The 14,891-nt window shown below is 46.8% G+C and overlaps 1 protein-coding gene across 1 annotated transcript in view; it reads left to right on the top strand.

Annotated features, from left to right (window-relative positions):
- Positions 1 to 1,080: 1,080 nt before the first annotated feature.
- Positions 1,081 to 14,891, top strand: part of IQGAP1 (IQ motif containing GTPase activating protein 1) — a 35,957-nt gene continuing 22,146 nt past the window's right edge. Inside the window, exons 1-12 of the mRNA XM_039361978.1 lie at positions 1,081 to 1,129; positions 3,488 to 3,664; positions 4,258 to 4,357; positions 10,150 to 10,306; positions 10,653 to 10,730; positions 11,213 to 11,289; positions 11,652 to 11,719; positions 11,967 to 12,080; positions 12,339 to 12,517; positions 12,684 to 12,774; positions 14,114 to 14,277; positions 14,655 to 14,739. Coding sequence (XP_039217912.1) covers positions 1,111 to 1,129; positions 3,488 to 3,664; positions 4,258 to 4,357; positions 10,150 to 10,306; positions 10,653 to 10,730; positions 11,213 to 11,289; positions 11,652 to 11,719; positions 11,967 to 12,080; positions 12,339 to 12,517; positions 12,684 to 12,774; positions 14,114 to 14,277; positions 14,655 to 14,739 — 1,309 coding nt within the window. The 5' untranslated portion in view covers positions 1,081 to 1,110. The remainder of the gene's footprint in view (positions 1,130 to 3,487; positions 3,665 to 4,257; positions 4,358 to 10,149; positions 10,307 to 10,652; positions 10,731 to 11,212; positions 11,290 to 11,651; positions 11,720 to 11,966; positions 12,081 to 12,338; positions 12,518 to 12,683; positions 12,775 to 14,113; positions 14,278 to 14,654; positions 14,740 to 14,891) is intronic.

Raw genomic sequence — 14,891 nt, 5'->3', positions numbered from 1 at the left:
ATGGCCGACTTCCGGCCCTTCCTTCTTAATCGTTCCCCCAATTTCCTTTCACAGAAGACCTTCTCTGTATGGAGGACTTTCCGTCTGATCAAATTCGCCGTCCACCGGGGCCTTGAAAAACGACCTTTCCCATCGTGGTGGTGGTGGAAGGAGGTAAGGAGATGGGCGAGCGGGCCGGCTTGTATCACACTCTGCCTTTGTAAGGGACTGAAACTTCCAGCAGGCTCAGGCAATGTGCGGACTCGTTCCAGAAGGAGGGGGGGGGGGAAATGCAGGGTTGGGGGTTCAGGAAGGCTGCACTTGTCCCGAGGCACCGACGGTTCTTCCAGCTTGCTTTTTGTGGGGCGGAGGGTTGGGGGGAGAATGCAGAACACATCTGCCCATTTGCAGAAGGGATGTGGCAGAAATAGCATCACTTGGCGCAACCTGGAGTAAACAAAACCGGTTTCAGGCCATTATGTCAGGGTAGGCCAAGTCTTCAGGAACATGCACTTTGACAAGCAGCACAAGGAACTCGTCTCTCTGGCTTTTCCTTTGAGAGTCGCTCTGGGTTTATGGTTGGGACCTCCTCCCAGTTATTGTGTTTGTGAAGTTGTGCTTCATCGCTTGTTGCGATGCTGTTTGTCAGTTGTATCTTTTCTGCTTTCTTTCCAAGGTCCCAAAGCACAGGAGAAATTTAAGCGGCTCATGTTACACCGAATAAAATGGGATGAGCAGAAAGGAGATGGTAAGAAAGTTTTAAAGTAATCAAATGACCTAGAAAGGGGCCAGCCCTCTTTTACAGCGAGCTGGTTCTGAAATTGAAAGACTAAAAGGAAGTTGGGGGCAACTGAAGGGAACGTGGATGGCTTCGTGAACTGGTCCTTTACTATCGCCAAAGGTTCGCTTCTTTTCATGAGCTACTGAGCTTGCAGAGGTCTATATCCTGCCTTTTCTAAAGGGAGGTCAGAATTCTCACCTTCTGTATGAATAAAGGATGTTTCCGATCTGACTGATCTCGAGTGTACTTTTGAACAGACAAATCCATCTTCAGTTGTTTCCCCATTCTTATACCCTAAGCAGTTTATTTTTCTTGCAGATGATGAGGAATCTGTGAAAAAAAACCAACAAATGTTCCCTGGTTTGGGAGGTGAGTAGTATTTATGGTCTAACTGAGGCATTTGGTGATTCCCAGCGTCACTAAGAAAGTCCTGGTTTTTATTATGCCCCCTTAGTGACAGGACAGAGAAACACCTTCAGGAACTGAACTGTGGGTGCTCTGTACAATTGTCCCTTCAGAGCACCCCTCCTCTTTAATTCAAAAAGTGGGAGATGTCAGGACTCACTCTAAAGGGTTACTTCAACCCTCAGGGCTTCACCAGTAAGCCACGGGCAAGGAAAGAGGAATTATCTGCATTACGCGAGCTTCCAGTCCATGCAATGCAACCCTCGATACATAGGCTGGCTCAGAATCTCTCCTGCCTCTCTCTGTGTCCTTCTAGGGCACGGCAAAGGAGCAGAACTTTGGCGAGGTGAAGTTCAAGCAGTGTGCTACTGAAAACATGGCACGAGAGCATTTTAAGAAACACGGCACTGAGCTTTATTGGGATCTAGGCTCTGAGCGAGTCAGTCCTAGAACCCACAGACTGACGGCCTTTTCTGGAGCCCCCTCTCACATTTCTGGGCGTTTGACATAAAGGGCAAGAACTGAGCAGAAACATTAAGACTCTAAGCCCCGCCCCCCCGCCCCCCTCATTCCCACAAATTCCTCACCGTGCAATGCACACAATTAAAGGAAATATTTTTCAGATCCAAAGAACGGCTTTTGATTTTAATGTTTGGCTTTGGACTAACAGGACACACATGTGAGAGAGATCTTCAGCTTCCCCACTGCCACAAGTACACCTTCACTCAGTCTTGGGGTTTTATCATTCCTGCCCTGCAGGAGTGCCAAGGAGAGGATATTAAAATGTCTGGCTCTAAAAAATGCTATTCTACTCTTAGGAAAACTCAGGTCTTTCAGATACCTTGCTGGTCCCCACACACCCCATTTAATCCATTTTCCTGCTGCAGAGAGAGATTCTGTTAAGTTCTAGCTGGAACATTCAGAGACAAGGTAAGAATGCATCTCTTTGGCCGAGCTTTTGATTTCTGAGCAATCCTCTTGTGTAATTTTAAGAGCGATTTCAATTGCATTAATGTGGTTTGTAGATTATAGCGTTAGCGTTTTATGAAGCACTTTAATGGTAGAAGAAACAAAAGCTGCCGAGATATAAAATAACTTAGAAACAAACATACCCAATGTAAAGTTAGAAATAACTATAAACATAGATTACATCTTAAACCTTAGCGTACTAAACTCTAGGAATAAACATAACCGTAAACCAGATTTTGAAAATGGTTAGTGTTAATTGCTATCCACCCTTTTAAAATAAAACACACAAAAGCGTAACTGTAACGCCTGCTTGCAACAGCGGTACTTTTATTTTTTAAATCATCAAGGGGAAACGGGAGTAACCTTATGCCATTGAAATCAGTTCAAATTAAGCATCAGGATAAGTTTCAGGTCGAAGCTCAGTCAAAGAGATGCAAGATTACCCTGTTCTTCCAGGGTCCCGTCGCACAGTCCGGTTACCAGTGCAGACAAGGCCCTTTCCTATGGGCCTAATGCTTTCCTTTGTAGCCGGGGTGGTGGTGGTGTTAGTCAGAAAGGATTTGCAGGGCCATCTTAGCAACAGAATCCAAAACGGAAAGGAGGGTACGAGACAGGTAAGCGGGTAGCTTTGCAGCAAGCGGGAGGCAGATGAAGCCCAGGGTGGTTCCAATAGCATTTTGGGTCCTATCGAGTCAGCACTGTTTTTCCGAGCACAGGGGCAACTTCAGTAGCTGTGTTGCATTTGTCTTTCTCCCTCTTTTGGGGCAAGAAGGTCAAAGGTTGAGGGGTCAGGTCAAAAATCAAGGGGTCAGGTCAAAGGGTTAGGGTTTTAGGGTTAGAGTTAGGGTTTTAGGGTTACGGTTAGGGCAGGGGTAGGCAACCTTGATTTCCTGTATCAATCTTTTTTATTAATTTTTTCCATCAATATATGTTAATTTTTCCAATCAACAAGTTGCCTGGAGTTTGCTAAGGTAATACATGTTCAATTCCTAATCCTTCATTCTTTGCTCTAACCAAGAATAAAATAAATTCCAAATTTGATAGCAGTCCATATGTTCTTTGTATGACTCGTGGACTTCAACTCCCTTATTAATATTAGGCCATCCTAGGCTTTCTTAACTAGGTTTAAGGCTTTTGAAGCAGATTGCTTCTTCCGCGCCTGCGTTGCAGCAAACGGGCCTCCCCTGGCCCTATTAATAAGGTGTTAATACCGTTAATAAAGATAGAGAATACCGTCATTTTAAAATGCCATTAAAAAGGTTTATTTCTTTGGGTGGCCGCAATACCCGTATTTGACCACAGGAGGGCAGAGGTTTCCATCCCGTAGCATTAACGTTGAAGCCTTTTGCCCAGGAGCCGCCTGGCCGCTTCCCCTTCGTCTTCCTGCCTTCGCCCTCGGACGGCCTGCGTTGCGTTGCGCTGTGCTGCGCTCCCTCCGCTCCGCACCCGCCAGAGAACCATCGCCGCCCGCGCCTATGGCTGCTCCGGAGGAATGCGACGGGACGGGCTCGGCCCGGCCGCACTACGGCTGTGAGTCCGCGCGTGGCAGGCGGGAGGGGGGGACGCGGGGCGGCCGGGCGGCGGCTTCCTTGACGGCGCGCCCGATCCCAACCGGCTTGGCGGCGCGCGGTCTGCAGGGGTTGCCGCGGCCGCTCCCGACCCGGCCTTCCGCGCCCAAGATGGCCGGAGAGGCCGCCGCCCCACCGCCGCCGCCGAGGAGCGGCCTGCTCCTGCGCGTCTCCTGCCCGGCAGCTGCGGATCGGGCGCAGAGCCCGGCTTGGTGCGCACCGGGCCCTGCGGCCGCCCTTGGGCAGACCCTCCCGGGGATCTGGCTCCTCAGGCCTGGCGCCTTGGCGACCTTCCCTTCCCGGCCGCATCGCTCCCTCCTGGCCCGCAGCAGCCTCTCGGCCGGCGCGAGGCGGTGAGGGTGAGCCGCCGCCGCCGCCGCGGAGAGGAACGGCCAGGCCGGAAGGGAACCCGTTGTCGGCCGGGGGGCCTCAGCAGGCGGCTCCAGGGCGGGAAAGGCCCGCCCCGGCCGAGTCGGCGGCGAAGAAACGGCGGCGCTCCGTCCCCTCGGAAGCGCCCCGCCGCCCCGCCGGGAGTGACCGCGCCTCTCCTTGCAGCTGTGCTGGACAACGAGAGGATGACGGCGGAGGAGATGGACGAGCGGCGGCGCCAGAACGTGGCCTACGAGTATCTCTGCCACCTGGAGGAGGCCAAGAGGTGAGCCGGGAGCGCCGGCGGCCCCAAGCAGGGTCGGGCGGGGTGGGGGGTGGGTGAAGGCGACCGGCTTGGTGGTTTGGGTTGCCTGCCGACCTGGGCCGTGCTCGGCATGGTTTTCGTGGCCTCTGCCTGCTTCCTCCTGAAATGGAGCCCCTGCCCATCAATTGTATGCATTTATTCAAGCCTCAGGCTTTCCGGGAATGCCGTCATGGATAGCTTTTCCTTGGAGGAGGTGTTGGGAGGTTTAGCCTTAGGCTACTGTTGACTCAGTTCGCTTGGGGGGTTTTCCAGATTATTCCTTCATTGGAGTGGGGAGGGGGTGTCCAGCTCCCACCAGAGGAAGAAACCTCCTGTGATCTGCTCAACACAAATGGCCTGCACTGATCCAGGATCAAATTCTAGTGACCTCTCATGGGTGTGTGGTTGGCCATCAGGGAAAACTGTTTTCTGAGAAATAATATTGAAAAGTATGTTGCTTGATGATCTTTTCCAGGGAGTGGGTGACTCTCCAGGCAAGGTATGATGTCAAGTGTTTTCATTTTTGTGTACCCTTTTTATGATGTGTAGCATGATCTCAAGCTTTCTTTGTTTACCTCCCAGTATAGCGGGAACTCTTGCCCAAGAATGAGATGAGGAAGTGTGTCATTCTTTCCTTCCATTTCTTTCTGTCTTTTGGTACATACTTTTATGGGAGACGTTCTCTGTAAATAACTGATTTCCCAGATTACAGATAACAAAATTCTTTGAAGAAACATATGGATTCAAACTTTTCACAAACTCTGTACAGTATTGAACAAATCTTAGGCTGTGTTAGTAAACCAAAACTGTTGTAATTGTGCAATACGTTCTGCTGAAATAAACCATATTGTGATTTTTAAGGGACCAAGTGGGTGCAAATCCCCAGAGTCACACAGTTACAATCTGGGCATTTGGCAATCCATTTACACTGACTGGTTGCCCCACAATCTGTTGGTCGCCATTTGCAGTCTTCCCCGTCGGCTTCCCCAGAAAGTCAGTGGGAAAGATGGCACCTGCCAAGAGGACTTCCTCTGGGGCAGGCTGTCCCAAAATCCAAGTTGGATTCTCAGCCGTGGAGGATTTACAACCCCCGAGGGAGAAGAAGTGTGGTATGGTAAGGAGTGGGGTGGGTGGGTGGAGACCCTGAGAGGCCTGGAGCAGGTGACTGTGTCCCACTCAGGAGCTGAAAATCCTGCTTGGATTTTGGCAGGACGATGGGTGGAGAGACCCTCATGCGTGAGCTGTGCTGGGCCTCCCAAGGTCTTCCCCAGGCCCCTGAGGCACCCCACACTCCCTATCTGGGCCTCTGCTTAATGATTGCTTCATCAGTGACAGATTCAGGTGCCAGTTGTAGTCAAGGACTACCTGTAGATTTTTTCCATTAATTGAGATACTGTGTGATAATGTAAGATGACATTATTATATAATGTAACATTATAGCGACTTGCAAAATATGTCATATGTTTGAGCTGATGCCCACAGAAGACCCAAACTATATATGTATCAAATGTAAATTATATGAATTACTAGGAGAAAAAGAAGCAACCAAAGCAAGAATCCCCGACCTGAACTACACCAAAATTAAACACAATAGGGAGCGAACAGCTTCTAAAAATAATGACCTGATATATGAACAAAAAGAAGAAAATCGATAACCCAAATTGAACACTATAGGGAACAAACAGTTTACGAAAAGAATGACCCTATATACGAATCTAAAGAGGAAGACCAATGGAAACATGTCACTTTTTAGAAGAAAACAGCAACCAAGAGCAAAGCCCCTACTATTTAACCTAGCCCATTCCAGTGAAGCCCCTCGGGAACTGAACAATTGCTTTCGTAGCCTCCCCCTGGAAGAAAATATGCAGACACCTATAAAAGACCAGTGGCCAATAGTTTCTAAAAAAGAGATGCAACCCAGTATTCCTGTGGCAGGAGGAATAGTATCCCAGACTTCCCTAGGGAAAAAAAGGCAACTACTGGTGATAGGAGAGTCAATTCTTTGGGGAATAGAAACTATAGTCTGTAGACTGAACAATCTCCCTCAATCTAGGAAGGTATGTTGCAAAAATCAATAATGTAACTGAGAACCTTAGGAACTCAAGTGGTGTTTTCATCTATACTTCCAGCCAAAGGCCAACATTCAATAAGCGCAAAGGATTTTAGAAACAAACCACTGGCTTAAAAACTGGTGTCATCAAGAGAACTTCGGCTTTCAGACCATAGTATGCATTACCTACATGAAGGGCTACTGGATGAAGTGAACCTTACAAGAACTGGAAAGAATATATTCAGAAAACAACTGGCCAATCTTACCAGAAGGGCTTTAAACTAAAATTGAGGGAGGAGGGGGCCAAATCTTCAAGACCTTTAGAACCTGATTCCAAGCAAAAACCACTAGATAACCAACCATATAAGAAGGTAGGTAGCTTGGGTTTGTTAAAAAACAGATTATGCCAAACCAATCTTCTTTCATTTTTTGACAAAGTGACTAAATTAATAGACCAGCAAAATGCTGTGGACATAGTATATTTAGACTTCAGCAAGGCATTCGACAAAGTAGACCACAATCTAATTCTTGGTAAGCTAAAAAAAATGTGGGATAGACGACATCACCACCAGATGGATTTGTAACTGGCTGACAAACCATACTCAACGAGTAGTCGTTAATGGTACTACTCCATGGCCTCCTGAAAAAGCGCCTTTGGGACCTGGATGCCCGAGAACCTCCATAGACATTTAGCCATGCACTTTGGGATGAACACCCTTCAAATGATGTGGCAGTATGAACGGATTTCCAGAAAACATTGCAGACTCCGGGAACCGTTTGTGCTTCAGTTTGCGATGCAAACAACACAGACGCACCCCCAACAGCCTGCGCCTGTCTTCAACAGTGAAGGGACACAGGGCAGAAAAACATCCTGCAGCCAAGAAGGCTCCACACACATCTGCACTGTTCAGGAGACCCTTGAGGACACAGGTAAATCCTCCAAAAGGCACCAATGACTGTCTAAAACGGGTACTCAGCCTTGGCTCTTTTATGACTCGTGGAATTCAACTCCCAGAATTCCTCAGCCAGCTAAGCTGGCTCAGGAATTCTGGGAATTGAAATCCACGAGTCATAAAAAAGCCAAGGTTGACTACCCCTGGTCTAAAAGAAAAGCACCTTTCGGACAGTAGGGAAAATAGATAATAAAAAGACCTGGCAATAGCTGAGTGCAGGAAAGTTGAAGAAAGAAACAGAGGGGTTAATTCTGGCTGCACAGGACGAAGCCTTACGAACAAATGCATACAAAGCCAGAATTGAGAAAGACAACAGATAGCAAGTGCTGCCACTGCAAAGAAGCTGAAGAAATACCTGGTTAGCTGCTCCAAGATTGGATTCAAAAGGCCAAAATCAGTCTAGACATTTGACAGCACTGATGATGTTACCTAGTTTGCGTAATGAAACATCTGCAAGAAAACAACAAGGCTCAGAGAGCATCAAAGACCTCTCACTTTAAACATCTCACTGACTGTGTGATGAACAATAATTTATTAAATTTATATTTCCTTCCCCCCCCCCCTGGATTCTCTGCATCTTTGGAATAGAAATCCTCAAAAAGAATCAATATTGGGTGTTGCACTTTATGGGCTGATAAAGGTCTGTGCTTCCTAAAGAACTGTGGTCCAGCCAGTGTCTGGGCTTGTTGGTTGGGAAAAATCTGGAAGTTGGCAACTAGTAGCACTGAAGCCGACACACCTCCACACCTGGTGAAGATTCTTCCAGGTATAGAACTTAAGGAATCTGAGATGTGTCCAGACATGCCCCTTCCTCTAGTGGAAGAATAATGTGTTCCCTGCCCCCAACCTGCCAGGATTCTCTGCTGGTCCTTTTAGGTTCTTTTCTGTCCCTCTATATCTTACATTATGGCTTGGAGATGCCTCCCTTAGCACTTTCTGGCTCCTTGGCTCTTTACTCTTTGAGGGTCTTTTAAATTTTTGATCTTTTCCATTCAACAATGGAATGAATAACACTGGAGTTGGCAGTTTTTCCTTCGGCAGAGGAATTCAGGTAGTCCTCAACTTAACGTCAAAGTTACAGCAGCGCTGAAAAAATAGATTTATGACCAGTTTTCAAAGTTCTGGCTGTCGCAGCACCCTCATCATCATGTGATCGTGGATCTGAGCACTTGGGTGCCCAGCTTGCAATTATGATATTGCAGCAAGCTGCAGCCCTTGGTCACCCTTTGTGACCTTCCTATAAGCAAAGTCAGCGGGGAAGCCAGCAGCGGAAGTTGCTGGTGGCTGCAGAAGTTTCCTTTTTCCACTTTTTCCTCTTGCCTATAGCATCCCCCTGTCAGCACATGACCTCCTCATGACCCCCCAAAGCCTTCCCCTCCAGGGCAATCCCACATTTCTTGCCTTGGACTTAATGACCCACACATCCCTGGCGTTAGCAACTGGGAGTGATGATAGCTTTATGACCTTAAGAGACCAGCAATCCTGGTCTCAATTGTTGTATGAGGGCTAAAGCAGCTGTGTGAGGGATCTTTCCAATTCTCTAAGTCTTTGGTTTTGGTTTATACATCCCTTGCTGGGATGTAATTTGGGGTGTTCGAGGACGCCATCAGGAAAATACCCAGTTTGGGAAAAGCTGAAGTAACTCTACTGTGATGATCATGATTGCGCTGCAATCCTGTCTGTCTTTTTCTAAAATTACCAGGAGCCTTTGGTATCTTGAAATGCTTGTTCTTGCTTCTAGAGCATTTCTGATACTTTGAAGTGAAAAAGTTTTTGATTTTTTGATGCTTTGAGCAAAAGCCAGACCGGTCAGACCGGTTCTTTTGCCATTCAGAGGAGTTTCTTTGTATTCCCACTTACATGCTGATGTTGTTTATCTCCATTCCTTCTTTTTCTTGCCAGTTTTCTTGGATTTAGGAGTTTAAGTTGATTGTGTGCTTTGTGTCATCAAGTCAGTGTTGATTCTTAGTGAGAACGGTTCTACAGGTTTGTGACTTCTATTCTGTGGATAAAGTAGACTGTGGATTAATCACTTTTGAGCTGCTGCTTGCTACAGGTTATAGCTCAGTAATCTGCAGAGTAAATTTTTCCCCTATTCATCTGATTGTCAACTGAAGCTAAGTAAAGAATGGGTTTTTAACTTTTAAAAAAAAAAAAAACTAAAGACAAGCTCCTGCTTTCTTGGAATCAAGCTGGCAGCCCCTGAATTTTGACAGCCATTGTTTCTCTCGCAGATTGAGAACAGAACGTCCACATTGTGCCAAACGCTGAATTTATCCAGCATGTAGTTGATTTAGTCAGCCCAACTGTGGAGGTTCATGCAGTGTGGCTGATATTCTGGGCTTGGGTGGAGTGATAGAGCGTCTTGGGTGTAGAATCCCCAACTTCAGCTGTGACAAATGATTGTGGGTACCCACTCTCCTTGAATTGTTCACGTAGGTACCTGTTCTCCAGCTGTTTGGCTTGCTGGGTGCCACAGTGGGTTTTCACCCTGCCATACAGTGTTCTGATGCAACTCTTTGTGTGTGAGACAGTGGATACAAAACCTCTGGTCCCAGTGACTGACTCAGACTGGATCATGTATATTTAATTTCTTGACTGATGCCTTTAATTTTGTTATTCACTTTAGTATTAAATGTATTTCCACAGTTGTAACATTTCCCATTTTCAGCTGCCCTGGCAAAATGGGTCCCCAAAGGACTCAGAAGCAAATTTTCATTTTGATTCTCCTGGAGATCCTTCCCTAACTGGCTTCTGCCCTCTTTTCTCAGGTGGATGGAAGCCTGTCTGAGTGAAGAGCTGGCCCCCACGACGGAGCTGGAAGAAGGGCTCAGGAATGGGGTCCACCTGGCCAAACTTGGAAACTTTTTCTCTCCCAAAGTGGTGTCTCTCAAAAAAATTTATGATCGTGAGCAAACCAGATACAAGGTAAGGTGAACGTTTCCTGTTCTGCTGGACAAGGAAGTTTTAGTTTTTAAAAAAAAGGATTCAGGAAACAATGCTGTTGTTGCAACATAAGGGATGTTGTCAATCATTAAGCTTTAACTAAAATGGTGCATCAAATGGAGTCAGTTAAGGAGCTGTTGCAGTCTGCCTGATCCCATAAAGCCTTTTGGGAAAGAAGGTTCTGGCCCCACGGGCAAAAGTGCTCCTCTCCTCTATAGAAATGCTTTCATTCGCACCTCATTTCTTGATCCGTGAAGCAGTTGGCTAGCCTGCCCTGGAGCTCCAGAGCCTCTTTGATTTTTTGCATTTACTTTCTTCTGTGTTTCAGGCCAAAGGACTCCACTTCCGTCATACCGACAATGTAATTCAGTGGCTGAATGCAATGGCTGAAATTGGCCTTCCTAAGGTAACTTCACTGGAATAGAAGCCAGATGGGGTCCCTTGGAATGGGGGAGAGGCTGAAAGCATCGCTTCCCCCCCCCCCCCGGTCCTGGTGCAGTTTTTGATTCTAAAAACATTTCAGATTTAACTTCATATGAGCAAGATGAATGGAATGAGTTGGGAATATTTTGGGAACTGCATGAACGGTTCCATGGAAAAAATGTAGGCCTGGGGAGGGACCAGATGTTATATGGTGCACTGGGTGAGTGGGACGATTAAAGGGAAGACGGTTTTGAGACCTATTCAGTACTCCTCCTGCTATCTTTTTTGTCTGTGATAGTCTTATTGCTACTCAGGATTTGCTTTTATTTGAAAACAAAAAGTTACTTTGTGACCAATGCCCACATTTACGACCTTCTCAGTTGTGAAAAAAGGTTCTTTTTAAATGCAGATTTGAACAGTATCAGTCATTTTTTTCTCTTTCTTCCCTTTTTGCCCTCTCTTCAGATTTTTTACCCAGAGACAACAGATATCTATGATCGGAAGAACATGCCACGCTGCATCTATTGCATCCATGCACTTAGGTAAAGATAAGATACCTGCTAAATCATCCAAATATTGACATAATTCTTTGTAGATGCTTTAGAGAAAATGATTAGAAGAAAAAATGATATATAATAATTTAAATATTGCATAGCATCCACATATAGGAGTTGATGTGGGGGATTTTGTATCTTGAGTGCAAAGGTTAGAGACAAAATTGACCTTTTGCAATGCATAATAAAAGAAGCGCATATATAAATGTGTTGAAGAAAATTCCCTCTGGAGAATAATAGCATGATCATTGGGGGAGTGGCTATCAATCAGAATTTAGCATTATAAACAGGATCAGATCATGGAATGGGGCCGGGACTTCCGGTATGCTTGACTTTCCATCTTTTTTCAGCCTGTACCTGTTCAAGCTGGGATTAGCTCCACAGATTCAGGATCTGTATGGCAAAGTGGACTTCACAGGTGAGAGAAGCATTTCCTTTCTGCTGCTCTGCCCACTGAGGGGGCGGGGGCGGGGTACAAGACCTTCAGAAAGGGCAGCTGCTGGACCTTCTGTCTGCCTTTGCTTCCTGCCCTCTACGGGGATGCCCTGGCTATTGCCCAGGCCCCGAGAGTGGGGGGAGCAGCCCTGCAGGAGAAGCTCCCAGCCTCTGCCTTCCTGCACCTGGGGCCGCCCGTCCCAAGAGGTCACCTTTCCCTTCTGTTTCAGAGGAAGAAATCAGTAACATGAGGAGTGAACTGGAGAAGTACGGCATTCAGATGCCTGCCTTTGGCAAGATTGGCGGAATCCTGACTAATGAGCTGTCTCTGGACGAAGCAGCACGTAAGAGGAAATCGGGTCCCCTTTCTTCTTATGGGAGGGGTTTCCAAATTTGAGACTGAGTTACCGACAGGCTGTGTGTTCCTCAGTAACAGAACTGCAGAATATTCGGCCCAGAGGAACGCAGGCGTGCGCTTCTGGCCAGGCCTCCCTGCAGGGCGGGGTCCGGCCTTTGGGAGGGGGGCTCTTCCCAGGCTCCCCTGGCCCAGGAGGAAGGCTGGACTGCTGAGCCGAGCCTTTCTCGCCTGTTCTCCCCTGCAGTGCACGCAGCCGTGATCGCCATCAATGAAGCCGTCGACCGTCAGATTCCCACTGAGACCTTTTCGGCAATGCAGAACCCCAACGCCGTGCTGGTGAACCTCGATGAGACCCTGGCCCTGGTCTATCAGGGCACCCTCTTTCAAGCCAAGCAGGAGAAGGCAGAAAACACGCGGAAGAGGGTAAAATTCTCTGAAGGGTGGAATTGCTGTGGATTAAGCCTGCTGATATTTGAGGGTTTGTCCCACCAGAGCCCAAGGGATAGCAGTGGGGCCCTACACTGCATTTTGGGGGGCCTGGAGGCTTTAAGCATCTCTGAGTTCCTAAACGGTGCCGGTTTGCCTCTAGGTGGCCCCGGAGGATGCAGGAAGGGAGCGAGATGTGTATGAAGAGCTACTGACTCAAGCAGAGATTCAGGGCAACGTCAACCAAGTTAATAGTAAGTGTTTATTCTAGTATTCCTTTTGTGGCCTTGTGTGAAAGCACCTCCAGGGAGCAGCAAATTCTTCCACATTCCCAGGCCTACTTGACTGTAATGCTCTACTCATAGTTTCCTTCCTCTTCTAAAGTAGAAATTAGAAATTTAACTGGAAATAAGCAGCACAGCTGAAAGTTGTCGGGTAGTAAAATGCTTCCAGACTCCCCTGGGAGATATGTGCAGCTCCTGCTCTTCAAGCTTCCCAGAAGTCCTTTAAGGTCCGGCTTGGTTCCTGGGGCTGGGGTATCTCTGGAGCCCCTCTGGAGCTGCTGTTAGTTTTTGGAATCGGTGTGCTTTCATCCAGGCACTTAGGTTTCGTATTTTTTAAGGTACTATAAACCACTCAGGATCCTTTTAGAGTTAAGCTGTCTTATTTATGCAGTAAACAAATAGCAGTGAGATGCTTAGGCCTTCTGTTGTTTAGACAAGATGGAAATGGAAAAGCAGTTTTATCTCTCCAAGCTTGGGGAGATGGGAAATCCCAAAGACTTGTCTTGTAAAGTTCTTCTGAATTCATTCAATTGTATTAACGTCTGTTATCTGCCAAGGATTCCAAACAGTTGAGCAATATTCTAAGATTAGCCTAACGTATGTTTTGTAAGCTCTCATGAGCAATACAGTATTTCCAGAAAAAAAACTTCATAGAATTGAATTCACAAGTTTTAGTTGCTTTTTTAGCAATGCTATTATAATGAATTTTAGAAAATAAATCGTTAGGGAGGAGTACACCCAGGTCCTTAACAAAATGAGGTCAGTGCACCTAACTTACACTTTACATTCTGGTTTTGTTTTCCAGTATGTAAAACTGAACATTTCTTAACCAAAATTTGAAGTTGCCAGTTTGAAGACCATTTCAAAACATGGTGGATATCATTTTGCAAAACAAGTGAATTTTCAGTAGTAGCAAATAATTTTACATCATCAGCAAAGAGGACACAGGCGCTTTTAAGTTATCGCATAAGTCATTTATGTGCTGCACTTAGAACTATAAAGGCAGATAATATTTTTGTTTTGCCTGGTAGGTTGTTAGTGAAAGCACTTGATCAGTGCAATTTTGAGTGGGACAAAATACAGCAAAATCTGAGCAGCTTATGACACGTAGCTGGTTTCTTTCTGACTGGCGGCTGGGAACCGTACAAGGCATTCTTGATTCTGAAGGCCTTGCTGGGAACCTGCGGATGTGCTTGTGCCAGCTCTCAGATGTGGAAAGGAAACTTGCTTCTGTTTGTTTCTTCATTGCTATGGATGAAGGGGGAAATCTGATGGGGCTCCATGTAGATTTCCTTTTCTTTCTCTCTAGCACGTTCGGCCTTAGCTAAGATCGATCTGGCTCTGGACCAGGGAGATGCAGCTGCCTTGTACGGAGCTTTGTCCTCAGCTGCCCTGGGCCTCCGCGTGCTGCACCCCGAAAACAGCGATTGGTACTTCAAGCAGCTTCTTCGCGAGAAGCAAGAGAAGCAAAAGGTGGGAAAGAGAAGTACATGGCTGGGCTCTCCTCGGGCTGTTGCTGTGGGAAAGTCTGCAGCATTGGAATGCAGACTGGGCTGTGTGCCTGATCAGTACTGGCTGCGGTACCCACAATAGGGCACCCCAATTATTTTTTTCTGAGATGCCTTTGCATTGATAGCACCAGAAAAAATCCCTGCTTCCTCTTAAGCAGGTTTCTGGAGACAGGAGTAGCAATGAAACACTGAAGGGCTGTAAAATGAAGTTGCTGTTTTACTCTTTGTTTGCAGCTTTTTGTTACGTTCTAGTTCAGAGGCAATTTAGGGCAGAGCACCCTCGGCCTGGCAAAGGCAGGGGAGGCAGTTAAAAAAAAAACTCTTCTTTTTCATTTTCAGGATGGCAGAGATGGACCTCTGCAGAAGGAGGAGTTGCAGGCCGGGATCAATCAGGCCAACGCTGCAGCGCAGCAGTACCAGCAGAGTAAGTCCTTTAGATTGAGCTCAGCATGAAAGGAGCCCCATCTAGGACAAGCGTAGATACATTTGGGCCCAGACAGCACTGAAAAAAGTGACTTATGACTGTGTTTCACAGAAGATTATTGCAGCGTTCCCATAGTCATGTGATCAAAATTC

The sequence above is a fragment of the Crotalus tigris genome, unplaced genomic scaffold (genome assembly GCF_016545835.1).
Source record: "Crotalus tigris isolate CLP2741 ecotype Arizona unplaced genomic scaffold, ASM1654583v1 scf7180000019364.2947544272:3078424, whole genome shotgun sequence".
Lineage (NCBI taxonomy): Eukaryota > Metazoa > Chordata > Lepidosauria > Squamata > Viperidae > Crotalus > Crotalus tigris.
Note: the sequence above shows the minus strand (reverse complement) of the source record. Positions and strands in the feature narration are given on the sequence as shown.